The sequence below is a fragment of the Carya illinoinensis genome, chromosome 6 (genome assembly GCF_018687715.1).
Source record: "Carya illinoinensis cultivar Pawnee chromosome 6, C.illinoinensisPawnee_v1, whole genome shotgun sequence".
Classification (NCBI taxonomy): Eukaryota; Viridiplantae; Streptophyta; class Magnoliopsida; order Fagales; family Juglandaceae; genus Carya; species Carya illinoinensis.
The window spans coordinates 10316357-10336703 of record NC_056757.1 but is presented as its reverse complement, the minus strand read 5'-3'; the positions used below and the strand labels follow the sequence as shown (position 1 = coordinate 10336703).

The following is a 20347-nucleotide window of genomic DNA, read 5'->3' as shown; positions in this document are numbered from 1 at the left end:
AACCATGTGGCTGTAAAGTAAATCTGAATGGCTTTCAATGGAAGAGTGCAGACAAAATAGCACCAGAGCTATAATCCGGATATCTTTCGAACATATACATACGGGTAGTTCAAATCTCAATCAGGTGCACATGTGAATGGAGAGGCTGAAATGATCATTAAGATTTGATTTTCGTTATCACCTTCTAAAACTATTTCAATACTGCATATAGTGACAAATTTCACAGACAAAACCAGAAGAGCTGGAGTGCTTGTATTGCCGATTGGTATGTCGGTTGCAGTTAGGTCTGTTACAGAAATTACACTTAGGAAGCTGCAGCCAGCACTCTGAACACAAGCCATCTCCACAAGCAGTCTCCTCTATTTCTTCAGATTCCAAGCATCCACCACATTCTTCACACCTTGGAATGCAAAGGTTGCACCCCTTGCAACCGGCCGTTGGCTGCATCAGCTTCTTATTCTTCCTCTTGCACGCCTCTCTCGGACAGTCGTAAACCATTCTTACATCTTTGCACTTTGGGCAGATATCCACATCAATCAGAGGCTCACTTTCGTTGCTAAACATAGAAGAGTTCCTGCGGTGAAATAGCATAGGTTGCTGTCTCTGCTGCACCTGCTGAGGAAGGTTCATTTGAAGATAAGATCGAAGTATTTCAAGTTCTTCTTTCTCTATGTTATAGATGCCATTTATCCTCAGACTCTTTAGGCTGTGATTACGTTCGGATAATGTCTTCACTGCCCTAATAACTCCCCCGGGTGTTAAGCCGGTGCAAGCTGGAATGTACAGCTGAATTGGAATGCAAAGTAGGTAAAGAGAAAAGAAAGTACAATTAAACTCTCTTTCCATGCTTTGGCAACAGAAGATTGAAATGATTTTAGCAGGAATTTAACACATCTCTGTTTTATAGAAATACTTATAAAACACATGTTTCAAAGAATACCATATAGGTTTGGTTGTTGATACATGTGACACAAGATTGCTTCAACGTACTTCAGATTGGATTTGGTTTTTTCTTTCTCCTCATCAATTTACTCCCACAGAAAATTGGAAGGTGTTTCTATCTCAAACTGATAAAACTGCATTGATTCCAACTGAGAGATCTAGATCGGTTCCAGCCGCTTGGAACCGTACCCTCCATCTGTTGCAATTGGCACATAATCACTGAGGTTTGATAAATCAAAATCTTGTTTTAATTCTAGCTAATAGTTTCTGCCGCATATCATTCTAATCCATTGTTTGTGACAAATCACCTTATGATGGATTACCAAATTAGAGGAGTTTCTTTAGAGATGCAATTACCCTATCTAATGTTATCTTCCAACAGCCCAAACTAATTGGTCCAAAGCTACACAGCTGCCCAAACTATGAATTATTTAATCAATTAAAGAAGAACAGAACTGAAACTTTTGCAGGCAAATATAAGTTGGAGAATGAAGAACACGAGATGTTCATACCTTGTTGATACCATGATTTCTGTCTATGACCGACTGAAGCCCATCATCCGTAATCTTTACACAGTTCATGAGAGCCAAAGTTTTCAGCCTGCCAATCGCTTTTGATGTGATGTTCTCCAGAATTTCATCAGTCAATCTCAAGTTCAAAGGCCTTTCGACTATGATATTCAGCCATGGCAACACATCCTTGTGCAGTGCGTCTCTTAGTGACATGCAGACTTCACCCATGGCAAGAAGTTCAAATAAAGGAAGGTAAGCTAAAACAAGGAACAGAGCTTCATGGGGAGGCCCTGGTTCTATTTCCTGGATCGTGTACGGCTCCTGGGGAATAATACAGGAATTAGATGGGAAAGGATCTTTTGCCTTCTGTATTAACTTCTCCATGGCTTCAGGTTCTCTGTCCTCAATAACCTTGAGAAATTTCCATGTTCTTTGTCCAATGGTGCTTCGATTCCAATATCAGAGGCCAGAGCTTTGGAGGAGTTAAGGCTTGCAAAGGACGAAAGGCAGGAACTTCTTTTATAGGTTAATTTACTTGGAAAAGAGATGATACAACTACATGTATAAACAATGGCCACAAGTTGTACGTTGGCCACTAGGATATATATTATTATATACATGTATAAACAATGACCACAAGTTGTACGTTGGCCTCCGGATATATATATATATATATATATATATATGAAAAAATTAAAAATAAAACAAGAATACGGTCTCGTTTGGATGATCAAAAAAAGATAAGATAATTTGTAAATAGTAATGAAATAATTTAAGTTAAGATATTTTATGGAGTGTTAGGAAAGGAGAGAAAATAAAAATATTTTAAAGTTAAAATATTATTAAAATATAATTTTTTAATATAAATTTTGTTTCGAAATTTAAAAAAGTTGAATTATTTTTTGTATTTTATTTAAAATTTTAAAAAATTTATAATGATTATATAATGATTAAATGAAAAAATTGAAAATTTTTTGTTGAAAATTGTTTGTTTTTGTAATGTTTAAATACTGAAATGAGATTAGATAAAATAATATAAGATGATATTGCTATCCAAAAGTTTGTCAATGGCCCTTACAGACTAATAATGAAGTGGCGGTGTGAGAGTGAAATTTTCACGTGTCCCTTTTTAATTGACTAAGAGGCCTTTTGGATTGAGAAAAATTCTTATATTATCTTATCATTACAAAATTTTTAAATTTCCATGCAAAAAATAATAAAAATTCAACATTTTCAAATATCAAAAAAATTATAAAAAAATAATATTCTAACAATATTTTATTCAATTTTCATATAAAACTATTACATCTCATCTCACTATCAAAACAACAGAGCATTAGTAGTGGCTAAGCTAAAGTCAAATTTTGGCCAAATTATAACTAAGTTGTTTAAAAATTTCCTATATTAGACTCAATAAATGTATAGTAAATTTAGCATTTCCCTTTTTCTTTAGCCAAATATTTTTTCTTCATAAAAAATTACTGATTTTGCCTATAATAATGAATCATGTCACAACAATTGGCTGATTTTGCTTCTAATAAATAGATCACTACCTTTCAAAATGGTCTTATGCAAAATCTTACTAGTTAGTTCGAAAACAAGACATGGTGTTTTTTCAAAATGGGTCCATTATTTAGCATTTTTAAATAAATTAAAAAAAAAAACGTAAACAAAATACAAAATTCTTGGAGCTCTTTCATGTAGATATTCTATATCAAATTAAAGTGTACATTTTTAATAACAAATAAATATTCAAATCACAATTAGAATTAAAATAAATAAAAATGTCAAAATTAATATTTTAATAGAATAGTAATAGATTTGAAGAGTTTGTTATTTGGTGTTGTTGAGAAGTACTTAGCTAAATTTATAAAAGTGAATTTTCTATTGAAATTTTGGCCAAATTTTCATTGAACCACTACTAATGCTCTAAAACATCTATTACTTGCCATACGGTTAACTGAAAATTTAGAGGTGAGATGTCTTAAAACGTCAAATTTAGAAGGGTAAACATTTAGGAACTGAATTTCTACTTGATTATACAAATGAGATGAGATAAAAAGTTTAAAATTAAATAAAATATTATTAGAATATAATTTTTTAATATAATTTTTATTTTAAAATTTAAAAAAATTAAATTATTTATTACGGTAAAAAGTGTGTTAAAAAAGTCAGTATCCGTATTGCACCCGAGTATAGGTAGGTTAAGAAATCCAGTTAGCAGCAAAACCCACGCCGATAACTGGATTATGGACTGAACCCAAAAAGGTCTGGCTCGAATGAATACTATGAATTAAAAGAATGTTGTTAGGGTGCCGCTCAGTGAGCTTATCCTAGGTAAAATTTATTTATTTTTTATTTATTTATTCATATTCTTTTAACATTTTTAACCATTTAAAAAAAATATAAAAAAATACTAATAAACTAATAGTCACTTCATTAATAAGTAAATAATAGATTTTTTTAAAAAATAAATAAATAAATGTATGGGCAGTCAAATTGAGGGGATAAAATGAAGGCACATATTAACATTATTTTAGTATGAATATTTTTAGAGTAATAATACGTACAAGTCTCAAATAGATAAGTTTCATATAAATTCTTTTGATAAAAAAGTGGGTCCTATTAATAAAAAAAAAAATTTATACTTTTTAAAATAGGATCTACTTTTGGACAAGAAGTTGTATGAAGTTTATTTATTTGAGACTTGTACAAATTATTTCTTATACTTTAAAACGTATGTAGATGAAAATCAGGTTTAGTTAATCCATTGTTGAGTTTGATAAAAAGTTTGTATTATGTCCTTAAAACTATTTGTACCAGTGGAATAATTACTTCTGTACATATTGCTGAGTTTGATTAAAAACTTGGGTTTATTTGAATATCTACTTTTTGGAAATTTCTCATTAGTCTTTCTTTTTATGTTTTATAACGATTTCTTGCAATTTATTTGGTACACTGTTCTAATGCATTACTCATAGTTTTTTAGCCTAATTAATGGGTTAGTGTGGAATCTGATAGATACTAATGTCTTTGGTTTCATCATTCATTACTATTGTTTGGAGTGTGTGGAAATTCAGAAATCAAAATTTTTTTGAGATAACACTCGAGTCTTTTTTTTCTCAAGAAAATAACTATTCATTAATACTCAAGAGTCTTAGTATAAACAGAGTCTAATATACTATTCATACAGATGAGATTGGTGGGTTCTTTCCACTGTAAAAGTCTAATAAGCATGGTGAAATTTTGATTAAGGGTATGTTTTCAGTCACATTGTTGGATGCTACCCATTGCACAATTGCATGTGCCTATCAATTTTGAGACCGATGTATTTTTACAGCTTCCTAGGATTCAAAGTTTTTCAACATTAATCTTGTGTCTCTTTTAATGTCTTTTGCAATCTAGTCTTGAATTCCTTTTCAACATTACTCTAAGGTCAATTATTCTTTGCACTCTGTAATGAACTAACATTATTTTATAAGTGTTTTTAAAGTAGCCACCTTTTCCATCTTGCACCATCAAACTTCAGCGCGTATAAATTACACATTTAAACAAATCTTTAGCATTAAAACAGATGGAAGGTCTTATTTTTTTGGACGTAAAGTAACAAAAAAGGCACTACTTGGTGAGTAATTATTAGATAGTCCTTCGGACACTTTGATACTCTCATCCAATCAAAATATGACATATCACTAAAATTTAGTACTTACAGGAACAATTTTAATCAGCTCTTGGATTATCTAATAATTGTTCCCATTCAAAAAATAACATTAAGGATTTTTTGTCACTTTCCCAAATACACTAGGGGACATAATAAAACATTATGCTGTTAGTAAAGTCTGTATGACATAATGAACATGAACTAAGAATATTGTGCAAGTATCACATCAAACTATCACTCTTTTATGCTCGTAATATAAGGAAAGTCATCGATACAGAATTGAAAAACTAGAACAGACATTACAGCCGTTATGAATTTTACATGTAAATTGACAGTGTAAATATTTATAAACCATAGAGTTGGATGCATTCAATGGTCTAAAGGCTCAACAGTAGTCCTGAAGAGAAGAATGTAAACCTTGTCAATTGAAAAATACAAGAAGCCCCCCGAGGAATGTGTGACGTATGAGCCAAAGCTGGTTCCTACAATGCAGTGCCAAGCTAGACCATACGAAGAATCAAATTCCCATCAGCTGGCTGGATGTGAAAGGTTTTGAAGAAGAGAAATAGTTGAAAACTAATTCTAAACCATGCTAGAAATTCTCATGAAAAGGACGGGCTGTAATTTAACACTAGCCATATTGGATTCATGAAATTTAACACTGGCTGTAATTCATCCATAGTATGTCTACTAGAATAGTTAACAGGCCTATCTCCCCTTGTTCCAGCTAAATTCTTCTGAACACTAATTTGCCTTGTAACCTGCTCTAGAGACGAAAAAAGTAAAATTATATTCAGCTCAATTACCATAAGTATCAATCTTCTGTTGCATAATCATAGTATGCAGTTACAATTATTATCTCCAAGCATTCTATTTGGGAGAGGTGGGAGTCATCAAGTTGTATTTGTTTCAGTGGTTTTCTGTGCCTTTTGGCTATGAACAAGGATTGTTTATGTTAGACGGCATCATTTTAGTAAGTATACCTGTCAAATGCAACCTAAAGTATATATAAGGCTATGGCAAGATAGTAGTGCAAGATTTTGAACAACCCATCATTTTTCTCTGTTTCTCTTCTCCCTATAAATCCTAAAATTTGCATCGTTTCAGAGCAAGGTTGCTAGGTCCCTCTCCTTCAATAATCTTTTTTGAAATTCTACCTTTCATTCTTCCATTGGAAAAAGTGTTCAGGGTCGTGAAAGGATGGCTGGTTGGTATGCTAACGACTACAATGTTGTTGTTTCATGACTGCTAAGGGTTGGTAGTGGTCAACAGCTTTGCCTATGGTGGTTTGTGGTGCAGCGGTGCCACCAAACATGGTGGTTGTTTTTGTGGCATTTCTGTCATTGTGACATTTTTAGTTATTTCCATTGTGACTAGCATGGGTTGCCAAAATGAGTTCTTTGTCATCTGTGCTGGCCATTGAGTTCTTTGCCATCAGAGATCACCAATGGCACCACTACACGCCAGCAGAGTTGAAGAAAGAGGGCTTTTTGGTAGTTGGGCTTGTGTGTCTCTGTCTCCTGTCCAGTGTCCTCGGACAGGGTTAAGATTTGACACCTATCCAGAATAACAGCTGTTTATAAGGGAATACGGTAAATCCCTATCTGCAACTGACATATTCATATTCTTGTATAAAGTTATCTGGTTTAAGCACGACCTGACTCACTTTATTCAGGTCAACCCAAGTTGATACATTAACAAAGACTCAATTGACTTGATCTGGGTTCATCCAATTCGGCCCTCACTCTGCCCGATTTTGCAATTCTACTTTGGAACACACTCACCTCAGACTGACATATTCCGAAACAAATGTTATATAGACTGGTTCAATCCTGTATGTTCAGGTACGCAACAGTACAAACCAGTTCAGGCCAATACTTTTAGAAACAAGGCCAGTAAGACCATTATAGACTGGTTCATGGCTGTCACAGGCAGAAATTTGCTGAGTCATCGCCGTTTCCCATGTTTACGTTCTTTTTTCACTTGTTTCAATCTGGGTTTCTATTGTTCAGATCTGATTCAAGCTAGTTGCTTCGGTTTTGTTTTGGTTTGCTAATGGTTGAATTGGTTTGTGTAGTATTTTGGCACTAGTGGCTATCTAAACCATTATTTTCTACCTCGCTAATTTTTATATGAAAACCTCTGTAAAGTTGAATGGAAAGAATTATTTGTTTTGGTACAAATCTGCTTAAGAGTTTTTGAAGAGAAAGGTACTCCTTAATCACTTAGGTGATAAGAAGCCCATAGCAACTAGTACTACGTTTTCTCTATGGGAACATAACATAATAATGCTAAAGTATGGTCTCTAATTTTGTCTAGCATTGAACCTAATATCAGTTTTAGTTTTTATTGTAGTAGTATACCCTATGAGGTAACTGTCTAAGTTAACCTTAAGTACATATAATACATTAGTAAGAATGAAATGCAGGATTTGAAGTATCCATCATTTCCCTTTTCACCATTCTTCTTCTCTTGAAGCTCTAAAAATATACAGTCTGCAATATGCTAACTTGTAGTTGCCACCAGTAACATCGTCAATTAGGCCACATAATTAGGATCCAATTCAAAGCTAACCTGTAGTAAACCAAGCCTGATCTAGTTTTAAACTCACCAACCTAGCCTGAGTCAAGGTCCATCTCATTAACTACATGAGAGAGTATACAAATACACAGGTGAACAAACCTTTTAGTCAGTACCAAACCTGCGTTAGAGAGAATATACATCTTATACTGTATTGTTCCTAAGACAGAATTTCAGCCATTTACACATGCACAAGAAACCAGTTCCATATTTGAAAAACAAAATGAAGAGACAGGAATACTTATGGTCAAAGCATCGTAGGTCACTGTTTTGATAGATGTCAATCCAGTGAATCATATAGAGAGTCAGTATCATGATTTATTCATGATTAGTGATCTGAACTGCCTTACTTCATTTTCATTTCAAGGTCTTTTATCTCTGGTGCTTCTCGCCGGAGATGACCGTTTGATTCTCTTTCACACTTTGTTAGTTTTCTGCTTATTATCTTCACCATTCTTTGAGGGGAAAAATGGTGTGGCCTAAGGAATTAGTAATAGAGTCTAAACTCATTGTGCTCGCTAAGGAGGGAGGTAATCTACGCATCTCAGAGCAGGGATGGAAGGCGAGACATGAGATGCTAGTGGGGCTCAATACGTCTTTTTGGTTCATAAAAGTGCTGGATGATTGTTTGAAGGAGGGGAAGAAGGAGGTATACTCAATGGTTAGGGAAGGTTACCGTAGTTTCGTTGCACAACGATGTGCGAATAGTCAGGGTCGTTTTCTATCGATAGCAGAGTATGGCCAGGCAGGAAGAAATGGCTCACTCTGTTTCCCGGCAGGAGAAGAAGGGTGGGGTGGAGAAGGTTGAGGGAGCTAGTATCGGAGATGGTGCAGCCGTCTGGAAGAAGGGGTGTCTCCTCTGATGGGGCTCAGGCTTACGGAGGGGGGAGGAAGAGTAATGTCTTCACTCGGTCGTTTAAGGAGGTTCTAGCGGCGTTGGGGCCTAGTCACGAGCTGAGGAGGGATGAGACAGGAAAGAGCTACACTGACAGGGAGGTGTAGAGCCCCTCATTTGGTATGGGGAGCAGAGAGTGGCAGGTGGAAGTATGGGCAGGTGGCGTGGGAGACAAGCAGAAGGTTGACGGATTTACAGGGACAGGTGAGGAAACTGCAAAAGGAAATGGAGGAGTTACGTGGTTTCGTCGGGCTGAAACAAGAAAGGAAATCGCATGCGGGGGGGGGGGGGGGGGGGGGGGAAGGGAGCTGGGTTTTTCTGGAGTAAAAAGGCTGGGCCTAGTACCCAGCCCAGGGCCGCAGTCCATATCGGGGGGTTAAACCTAGCCCAGCCCAAGGGTCTCAGTCTCGACCCAGGATGCCGGGACAAAAAGGAGGGTGGGCCTGAGCCTGGGCCATCCCAGCCTGGCCCCTTGGAACCGAATGGAAGCCCTGGAACTCGGGCGGATTACCCCGTTGCCTTTAGATGGGTCAGGTATCGGGTCAGGCCACGTTTTTGTTGAGCGTATCCCCGAGAAGCTGCCACAAAGCTCGCCGACGGTGGAAAGGAGGGAGGCGAGCCCACAGACAACGCCGACGACGGCGATGGACCAGTCCAATGAGGTCCCGCTGGCAAGGCTGGAACAGTGCGAGATGCAAAAGCTGTCGGGGGGCTTGCATTTGATTCTGGAGAGCAGTTTTCAGCCTAAGGAAAGCCAGAAAGTGCCAATATGCATGGAGGAGCTGGGTTTAGTGCAGTTGGAGGAGCATAATCGAGTTGTAATGAATTCTGATTCAGGGGAGGAAGAGGGGGAGGGATCGGAGGATCCAATGCTGTCGGTGGATAGGGACTTGGTGTTATCTGATGTCAGTGGCCAGCTGGGGTTGGAAGATATCTCTTTTGAAGATGATTTACACGGATTCCAGAACTGTAGGAGGGAGGATGTACCTTTGAATTTCTATTTTCTGGATCAATCGAAAGTGTTGGATTGGGTTTTTCATAAGGTGAGAGAGATCCAAAAATTCGTGGGGTTAGATTGTGATGGATACGAGGAGCAATTTATGGCACTACTCACAGCAATTGAGGCTGGGCATAATCAAAAAAATAAAGGCCAATCGAAGAAACAGCGGGAATTGAGAAGATTGATGTGGTCCATGAATATGGAGGGCAGCTCCAGCAGGGGTAGAGTGAAAGGCAAGGGGCTTGTTGCTCCCCAATGAAGCCTAAAATTGTTTCTTGGAATGTCCGCGGGCTTAATGAGATTAATAAGCGCCTACGGATTAGGAACATGCTTCGGGAGTGGAAGGTGGATATAGTATGCATGCAAGAGACAAAATTGAAGATGATTGATAGGAGGATTGTGAGGAGTTTATGGAGTGGAGTACATGTGGATTGGGCATTTTTGGCATCTAACGGACCGTCGGGTGGGGTGTTGGTGTTGTGGGATAGACGGGTGGTGGAGAAGATAGATGAGTTTATTGGACAATATACGGTAGCTTGTTCGTTTAAGTGTGTGTCCGATGATTTTCTATGGGCCTTTGCAGGTGTATATGGTCCCAATGTAGATATGGATAGAAGATTATTGTGGGAAGAATTAGCTGGAGTTTACAGTTGGTGGGATCTTCCATGGTGCATTGGGGGAGATTTTAATGTTGCAAGATTCTGTAGTGAAGTTGATGGAAGTAGAAGAATGAGGCCAGCCATGGAGGAGGTCTCGGAATGTATTTTTGATCTGAATTTGGTAGACTTGCCACTAGCTGGGGGTACCGCTACTTGGTCTAACAATCAGTCATGGTCGCGATTGGATCGTTTCCTAATTTCACCAGAATGGGAAAGCCATTTCCCGGACGTATGGCAAAAGCGTTTGCCCCAGATAGGGTCAGACCATTGGCCCATTATGTTGGATTGCGGAGGGTTAGGTAGTGGTAGACGGCCTTTCAAATTCAAAAATATGTGGCTGAAATCCGAAGGTTTTGTGGATCAGGTCAAACAGTGGTGGTCTTCCTACCAGTTCCAAGGTACGCCCAGTTTCATTTTTGCTGGCAAGTTGAAAGCCCTTAAAAGAGATTTAAGAGTATGGAACACGGAGGCATTCGGAAATGTAGGGGATAACAAAAAAATAAAGATGCTGGAAATTCAAGAGATTGAGAGGCTTCAGGCGGTACAACCACTTTCACAGGAAGAATTAGGTCGGAAGGCTGAGTTGATTGCTGATGTCGAGAGGTTGACACTTCTAGAAGAGGTGTCATGGCGCCAAAAGTCTAGGGCTTTATGGTTGCGGGAAGGAGATAGAAGCACAAGGTTTTTCCACAGAATTGCAAATTCGCATAGAAGAAACAACAATATTGAGATGCTGAAAATTGAATGGGTGGAGTGTAGAGAAGAACAGGCTATTCACAATCATATAGTTGACTTCTATGAGAACTTACTTACAGAGCAAGCGGGATGGCGGCCTCTTTTGAATGGTATGGTTTTTGATACTATCGAGCCGAGTGATGTGCTACGATTGGAGAGGGAGTTCCAGGAGGTAGAGGTTTATGAGGTAGTGAAGAAAATGACCAGGGACAAAGCTCCAGGATCGGATGGGTTCTCTATGGGTTTCTTTCAGGATTGTTGGGAAGTGATAAAGGAGGACCTGATGAAGGTGTTCCAAGAGTTTTATATGGCTGGAAAATTTGAAAAAAGTCTGAATATCACATTCCTTGCACTGATACCGAAGAAGGTGGGGGCATTGGAAATTACAGAATATCGGCCTATTAGTCTAGTGAATGAGGTATATAAGATAATCTCCGAAGTTCTTGCGAACAGACTAAGTGAGGTGGTGGGGAAGATTGTTTCGAATCCACAAAATGCTTTCGTAAAAGGAAGACAGATTCTAGATGCAGCGCTTATTGCAAACGAATGCATTGATAGTAGACTGAAGGCTGGAAATCCCGGGATCTTGTGTAAACTAGACATGGAAAAGGCATATGATCATGTCAATTGAGATTTTCTTCTCAATTTGCTAAGGAGATTTGGTTTTGGGGAGAGATGGGGGAAATGGATCCATTGGTGCATATCGATGGCGAAGTTCTCAGTGTTGGTAAATGGCGGTGCAGTGGGCTTTTTTAATAGTTCACGTGGTTTGAGACAAGGGGATCCGTTGTCACCTTTATTGTTTTTTATAGTCATGGAGGCTTTAAGCAGGATGATCACAGCCCTGGTTACGAATGGCTTCGTTGAGGGTTTTAAGATTGGAACCCCGGATAGGGGCATTATTAATATTTCTCACCTATTGTTTGCAGATGATACCCTTATCATGTGTGAAGCGGAACTGAGTTAGATGCAAGCACTGAAGGCTTTATTCCTTTGTTTCAAGGCAGTGTCTGGGTTGAAGGTAAACCTCGAGAAATCTGAATTGGTGCCAATTGGGGAAGTGCCTAACATGCGTCAGTTAGCTAGATCGTTGGGGTGTAAGATAACGTCACTACCTATGAATTATTTGGGACTTCCTCTGGGAAGTGCCTCGAGGGCGTTGTCGGTATGGAATACTGTGATTGAGAAAATTGAGAGGAGATTGGCGAGATGGAAGAAAATGTATTTGTCTAAAGGTGGTAGGATTACTCTGATAAAGAGTACACTCTCTAACCTACTTATTTTTTATCTCTTTTCCCAATACCGGCGAGTGTAGTGGCCCATATTGAGAAACTCCAACGTGACTTCTTGTGGGGGGGGGGGGGGGGGGGGATGAGGGAGGAATTCAAGTTCCATATGGTTAAGTGGGCGCAGGTTTGTCGTCCCATCTTGGGTGGAGGGTTGGGGATTAGAAACCTAAGGGTGTTCAATCGAGCATTACTAGGAAAATGGCTGTGGAGATATGCGACAGAACCAGAATCCTTATGGAAAATGGTGATTGAGAAGAAATATGATGTTCTATGGGGGATTGGTGCTCTAGAGAAGTAAGGGGGGCCTATGGCGTAGGGCTGTGGAAACACATAAGAAGAGGATGGGGGGTGTTTAATCGTTTTGCTAAGTTACAACTAGGTGTGGGATCAAGGATAAAATTTTGGAGTGATGTTTGGTGTGACAATAGGGCCTTACAAGATTTATTCCCCTCTCTTTTCCAGCTAGCAAGTGCAAAGGACGTTTCAGTGGCAGATGTTTTGGAGACCTCGGGGGGACATATTCACTGGAATGTTACCTTTAGTAGGGCGGCACAAGATTGGGAAGTAAGTTGCTTTGCTGAGTTCTATAGCCTAATATATGCCATTAGACCAAATAGGCAGCTTGAGGATGTTATGTGGTGGAAGCTGGCAGCAAAAGGCTCTTTCACTGTTCGCTCATTCTATAAGGCACTTACTATGGAACCAAATGCTCAGTTTCCTTGGAAAAAGATATGGAGACATAAGGCACCACCCAAAGTCTCCTTCTTTGTCTGGACAGCTTCTCTGGGAAAGATTCTCACAATTGATAACTTGAGGAAAAGGAGGATTATTATTACAGAGTGGTGTTGTATGTGTAAAGGTGGGGGAGAGTCGGTTGACCACCTTCTCTTGCATTGTGACACAGCTGGAACCCTTTGGAATGAGGTATTTACTCGACTAGACATGGCATGGGTTATGCCGAAGACGGTGCAGGCAGCTTTAGCGAGTTGGCCAAATGTAAGCGGAAGGCAACCAATTAGAGCAATGTGGAAGATGATTCCTCTATGCATTAGGTGGTGCTTATGGCAGGAGCGCAATGAGAGGACTTTTGAAGACCAAGAAAGATCTTTAGAGGAACTAAAAGTTTTATTTTTCAGAACTCTTTGTAATTGGGCCATAGCTGTGGATTTTAATGGCATGGTCCTACATGATTTTCTGGTCTCTAATGTGCCTACCTAGTTAGGGCATTAGTCTTGTGTAATTGGCTTTGCCTTTCTTTGATCAATATAATTATTTATTCATCAAAAAAAAAAAATCAATCCAGTGAAGTTTGAGCGAAGAATCTACAAATAAACCAAGATTAATTTTATTATTTTAAAAATGTAACGAGCCTTGAAACTACCAAAAACCTAAGGCATGCAGGACTACTATTATAGTGTGTGATAAATTCATACAATGGCAGTAAACCAATGGAATGCTTTTCTACTCACACCAGCACAAGCAACACATTGTAACAACTAACAGGTCAGCTAACGTGAGATTAATTTGTCCATCTTGAACCCATATATTGTTTGAATTCTAGCTTCACCTGAATATTTAATAAGTAGGTCTGACTTAATGGCTCGAATAGCAAATATAAAACCATATACCTGACAAGAGCAGATCATAAACCCAAGCAAATAGATGCGATTTAAGGTAAGCTAGAAGGTGATGGATCACAACATTGACAATGCTATTATGACATTCTGCTGAAACCAACAAGACTGTATATTGTATTGAGTGATTCCATGTGAAGAAGTGAGATAGAATATTATGTGTGATAAAAATGCTGTGCATACAAGATCGTTGTTTTTTCACCAAGAAAAGGAGAAACATTTGTTGACTTGAGATTCCAATGGAGAAAAAGAACAGCAGGAAAAGACAAGTATTGTAATGGAACTACATACCGATAGGAAAAAAAAAAAAGAGTACAGTAATGGAACTACTATAGGCTATAATTCTTAATGCAAGTCTCATCAATCTAGAAGAAGAAAAAATGACTAGTCAGGGCAAAATATGACATGTGCAGCAGTCCTCAAGTCGCAGCTGTGTTGAAGATGGTCCTATCTTCCTCATTTGGTGCATTTGGATGGAAATGAATGACAGAGTCTTTGAGGATCATTAAAGGACATTGGAGGAGCTCAAAACCCTTTCTTTTTGTTTTACCAATACTCTATCTTAGACTGCATCCATAGAATTTAATTGGCTAAATTTACATGACTTTCTGAATCTTCATCTTCTTCTAAATAGGTGTTTATTTTGTATACTTCATGTGTACTTTGAGTTGTGCCTTTTGTGCATTCTAATAATTCTGGGCCTAATCACGTGCCAATGTTGGAAGCTTTCTCATTCAGACACTACAAACTAGAGCAATATATTTGTTAAACCAATGGTATATTAATGTGCTAAAAAAAGCCCATATATATATATATATTTTTTTAGAAAAGTAAGAAGTATATATATATGTTCATTTGGCTTAATTTTGACCTCGAAACGCTAACCTTAGCTCTAAACATCCAAGCAGCAATCTTGCCTGACAGGGAAAGAAAGAAAGAAATATCTGTCCCGTCTTCTCTTTCATCACATATCACATATGGCAACAGATATCTCTCTTGCTACATCTCTTGTATTTGTTTGACTTTGATACAAACAAAACTAAAATGTTGCCACAACATACAGACTGTCTAATTACAGGCAAACCAATTCTTCATTTAGATGGAAAGTTCATTTTTTTTTAACCAATAAAGCCTAATGATTGGCTAACAAAGCATGAACTTTCTAATTTAAGAAACATTATTTTAGGAGGCTGGACCAATCATCTGACATGATTAGTTAAAAGAAATATTTGAACAAATTCCACCTGAAATTATACTTATAAAAAAAAATTCTACCCAAAATGAAAAATGGATTTTAATATTTTGACTGTCCATCCAAAACACATGTCAAAAGTACAATCTAAAGGGATCGCAGACTAATTTTCATCCTCCAAACGAAATTTGAGATTAAATTCAGATTAAGTTGTCACAAGTAACCTAATGGGCTAACAGCATTGGGGTTTACGCACTCAGAATGTTGAAAAGTAGTAATTCAGACAGTCCATTTGAGCTTTTTTTTTTTTGAAGGAACCACCCCACGGCAGAGCCCTTAGGACTCACCCATGGAACCTAAACCCTCAGGTAGACTAGCACAGCAATCCACTGCCATGGCTTCCCACTTAAATTGCAGTTTGATCCCGGGGGGAATCAAACCTGTGACAGGGGGCTCAGTCCATTTGAGCTTTACACTAACAAACGAAGATTATGGCATGTGGAATTTAAGACGTGTCTTTTTTATTTTATTTTTTATTTTATCTTTCTTTGGTAGTTTAATATGAAATAACTATATGAAGAAAAAATTTAATATGAAATAACTGATCGATTGTACCACTATCTTGCTCAGTACTCTGCTTGTCTAAATTCAACTGCAAAATCCAAACAACTAAATTAAAATGTGCAAAAGTGTGAGATATTTCAGACATGTTTTCAGCTTAATCCAGTTAACAGTTAGACCACCAAGTGCATGTTACTGCACTCCATAAGCATTACGTTAAAAGAACGCTACAATTAAAAAGAAATTTACTCCATTTGATGTTGCAAAAGGAATGAAGTATTTCAATCTTCCCGAGAGTGAACAACGAGTCATTGAAGTTTGTACTCAATATAATAACTACAAACGAATGAAGAAATGATTTTTAGCTCAAGCTAACACAATTTAGCATTTGTACCATCTGTACATGATGTCAATAGAAATCCTTGTCGAACCAAAATTAGAATCCAGATAAAAAATCTAATCCAACACTGACAAGATCGTCATCAGAAAGCTTGAAACATTACTTCTTTTTTTTTAAAAAACTTATAAGTAGAAAGATCGAAACATTCGCAGCTCAATCTGACACTAAGAAGCTCACACACACACACACACACATATATTTCAAATCTTCAGCACCAACCAAGACAAAAGATATACTGGACCACCTGTGTGTGGCCCTTTACCCTAAATACTAATTGACAACCAAAATTAATTGCTTTCAAAATCTCCGCCTCAAAATTAAATCATTTTACACACACACACACACACAAAAAGGTAAATACATTCAGCTGGAGAAAGAAGAAAGATAGAGCAGGATCACCTGCACACTAAATTTGACCACTACCATTAATCCGAACACCAAATAAAAATGGGACCCAAAAATACAACCTAAAACTCCAAGTAAGGCAGTAACATTTACCTTCTTAAGCTCGAGGGCGAGGCGTTTACTGTCAAGCTTGCCGGGTATGGACTCGAGTTGGTCACGTGCGCAGCGAAAGGCACGGTTCTGCAAAGGAAGGGGCATGTCAGAGGCCCTGACACGCACGTTGAGACAGTCATGCTGCTCAATCCCTTTCTTCTTCTTAATCAAACTGTCGAGGAACTTGCTCCTCCTCTCCAGCTCTTCCTCTGCTCCCTCCATTTGTTTCCTTTTCACTTGTTCACTCTCTCATTACTAAGAGGAGTAAGGCTGTATTCTCTCCGATCCGCGGCTAGTGTTTCATTTCTATGAAATGGAGAGAGAGAGAGAGAGAGAGGAAAAAGATGGGAGACTGGGACAGAGAACGAAGGTGCGGAATGTACGTAGTACTGCTCGTGGGCAGATGGGCTTCTTCTATATTTTGTTTAATTCTGCGTGGATGCGGTCGTCGTTCTTGCGTTGGAGTACAGTGCGAGATGAGTAGAGCCAGAGGTTACAAATTTTACCTATAAACTAAAATCGGAGGGAAGTTGCCGACCAAAGGGAAAAAGGTCCAGAAGACTAGAAGGACCAGGACTTCTATAATGTTTTTTTTACCGGACATCCGACCAAAAAGGTGTTCATTTATGCAAGAATCCATCGGTTAAGTACGGTTTGTACAGTAAGATAAGAATTTTAAATCGTAAATAAAAATTTAAAATATTATATTTTAATATTATTATTATTTTAAAATTTAAAAAAATTAAATTATTTATTATATTTTATAAAAATATTTAAAAAAATTATAATGATGAGGTAATTTTAATTTGACTAAATCAAACCTGAAACGACGCACGCTAGAAAAAGTAAACAGATCATCTAATAAGAGATTGACACATCAGCCTTTGATTATTTTGATTATTTTCTCGAGTGGAGTGCTTACACCGGATCAAGGCGCTCTCTCTCTTTCTCAAAGGCCAACTCGCAGCCACCAGAGCAGCACCCAGCTCTGCCTCACAGTCCAAGTTAATTTTTGGCCAGCTACCTGTTTGGACCTCAATATGTGAAGTTTAGATATATCTGTGGCAGCATTATTTGAGGATTCAATCTGACAAGAATTTGTTTGTATAGATTTTCAATGAGCCATGTGTCATGGAGTTGAGGCTTAGGCGCTCAAGTCAAACGATCATGGATAAACCTTATGAGAATCTGAAGGAGAATTCTCGTAGCATTATTTTATTCATTTTGACTCTTGATCCGACCCGACTCACTGACTAAGATTTATTATATATTATATTATTTTCTTATTTGACCATGGTATTGTATTTGTTTATCATCTAAAATATAAGTCTTTGCACTTCATAGACTTAAGATTGTTGTCAAATCACATAAATCTTGTATCTTATGTGATTAATTTCACTTTTCATTTTACTTTTTCTCTTATAGTTCGTAACATTCATTCCTTCTCATCTCTATTATTATTTATGCTTAATGTGCTTAATGTGATCCCCATTTTCAGCTGGAAAAAAAAAATTCTTAAAAAGCCTATGGAAAATATATGAAGTATGATAACCACAATTTGATTATATGTTGGGAGTTCGGTTAGTGTTTTAGCATGTTTGTATTTATGGATTTTTGTTTAGCTTTGGTTGGTGAGAAGAAAAATAAGTTTTAACTTCATACAATCGCTTTGAAATCCTCCAATGACAAATAATGTACTAAAATGTGACTTTTTTTTAATAAAAAAATAGGTAAAAAGAATTTATAAAACTAATTATGCAAACATGACTAGTGGTTTTAAATCTACTCACCATATGTGATTAGTGTGTGGGAAATGAGGGATATTGTCTGGTAAAAAAAAAAAAAAGGCAAAAGAAAAAAATGAGACAAAAGGAAAATTGTTATCAAATCTGTGTAACGAGGAGTCTAGGAGGACTATGCTAGTCTTAATGAACATATCTGCAGGATAATTATACAAGAAATGATAGTTGCAGTCATGAGTGTACAAGCGTCATGCAATCACTTTGAAAGAAAGTGAATAAATACCAAATCCATAAGAAAAAAATAATTTTTTTAGAGTAGACCCCACACTTTTTTAAAATGACTGCATAACGATTCCATACTCTACGCCTATATGTAACATTAACTAACAATTTAATTAACTATTTTATTGGTTACTTTTGTTTCCGTATCTTTGCCTAACCATGATCTATATTATTTGTTATTTGGCACAAGTGATGCACCATTTATTTGTTAGTTCCCATTTTGGCATGATAACTAGCTGTTTAATTGGTATTTGTTATTTCGATGCCTAGTACTTTTTTATTATTTTATTTGATTAATTATTTGATTATTAATTAACAATTAATAATTCCTTCACTAAGGTTGATGCATCACTTTCCACTATAAGATGATGGATACCCAAATGAACACTCAAATGCAAGCCACTGAAAATTGTAAGCATCTCGATCCCTGCTGCATCACTCGCTTCTTGTTCTCTTCTACTAGCTGCCATTAGCACTTCCCCTTTGCAATCTCTCAGCACAATGTTGGTTCTGAAACATGACGCTATCAACATTCAATTTGAACACCCCTGGAGGAGGGTGTTCCCAACAGTAGTGGTGTCTCACCACCTTTATAGGTTGCCCTTTTGTTTCCTTATAGGCCTTTAGCATTGCCATGGCATGACCAATAGCTTGCTCAAGATTTATGCACTTATCGTCAAAGGTTGCTGAATAGCGCCTATACTAACAACTCCATGAAATCAAGAACAACAATGCAAGGTTCTCCTTCTAATTTAATCCACTTAAGTAGCCTGCAATATCCTCATACAGTTTAGGTGAGCCTGCTGATAGACAATTTAGGTAAGACTGCTGATAGAACAATAGGAATATGTCTTTCCCAAGAGCCTCTTAAAGTAGGGTAGAAACAAAGAGCATGATGCACATCCTCAACTTCAAATTTGCAAAACTAACATAATTCTTCATGTAGCACTTGTTTCATCATCAGATTATGCTTGATGGGTATACTTTTTTTACAAGCTTTCCAGGAAAATATCTTGATCTTAGAGCATCCACATTGATCTATGCATATGCATATGCAAAGTCATATTTGCATAATATGAGCCTAAATTCATCTGCAGTGGATTGTGCATCTTCAAATATTTGTATAGTTATTAACATTACCTTTACATATTTGAAGATCTATTATTCACTCTCCAAAACATATTTTACTCATTTTTTCTCTCTCCAGCCACTCTCTTTCTACATATTTTATCTTTACATATTTTACATATTTTACTCATTCACTCTTCAAAAAATATTTTACTAAAATATTTTACATATTTGAAAATTAAACTCGTGCACCTCTCTCTCAGAGGTTCTGAGTACATGTATTGGGGCTAATGGAATTTCTTTGGATGCTAATTGCATGTATTAACCCAATACATGAAAATTACAAACTCTATAGAAAAAATTAGGCAAAAATAAAATAAAATGATAATATTTTATTATTATTTTGTCTCAAATTTGTATAAGTCAATGTGAGAGTTTTGGTTGTATGGTAAAGTGGATCTCCAAAAGAGATGATTTTGCATATCCATATGCATAAACCAATGTGGATGCTCATAGTAGGCAGTTTCATATTCCATAAATCTTTCCATAATTTTTGCAAAGACATATTCCTCGAGCCTTCACCCTCCATTCTACTTACAAAGTTTTGAGTAATTCTTATCATCCCATAATATGACATTAGATAATTAGAGACTATTTATTATTTTTTACTTATAAACATATGATATAATGCCATATC

At 37.1% G+C, this 20347-nt stretch overlaps 2 protein-coding genes across 7 annotated transcripts; both read right to left on the bottom strand.

Moving 5' to 3' along the window:
- Positions 1 to 7: 7 nt before the first annotated feature.
- Positions 8 to 2029, bottom strand: LOC122313166 (F-box protein SKIP28). Of its 3 annotated transcripts, none has more exons than XM_043127931.1 (2): positions 1455 to 2029; positions 8 to 615 (listed from the first exon to the last, which is right to left on the bottom strand). In XM_043127931.1, the coding sequence occupies exons 1-2, from the start codon at positions 1836 to 1838 to the stop codon at positions 196 to 198; spliced, it is 804 nt and encodes a 267-aa protein (XP_042983865.1). In that variant the 5' UTR covers positions 1839 to 2029; the 3' UTR covers positions 8 to 195. The 3 variants fall into 3 exon arrangements, with proteins under 3 accessions (XP_042983865.1, XP_042983866.1, XP_042983864.1); XM_043127932.1 differs by having other exon boundaries at positions 8 to 612; XM_043127930.1 differs by having other exon boundaries at positions 8 to 786; positions 1455 to 2025.
- A 3305-nt stretch (positions 2030 to 5334) lies between these two features.
- On the bottom strand, positions 5335 to 17145 carry LOC122314344 (dynein light chain 1, cytoplasmic-like). Of its 4 annotated transcripts, none has more exons than XM_043129865.1 (2): positions 16559 to 17145; positions 5335 to 5881 (listed from the first exon to the last, which is right to left on the bottom strand). In XM_043129865.1, exons 1-2 carry the CDS (start codon positions 16778 to 16780, stop codon positions 5843 to 5845), a joined length of 261 nt encoding a protein of 86 aa, XP_042985799.1. In that variant the 5' UTR covers positions 16781 to 17145; the 3' UTR covers positions 5335 to 5842. The 4 variants fall into 4 exon arrangements, with proteins under 4 accessions (XP_042985799.1, XP_042985797.1, XP_042985798.1 ...); XM_043129863.1 differs by having other exon boundaries at positions 5335 to 5876; XM_043129864.1 differs by having other exon boundaries at positions 5335 to 5640.
- Between the last annotated feature and the right edge of the window lie 3202 nt (positions 17146 to 20347).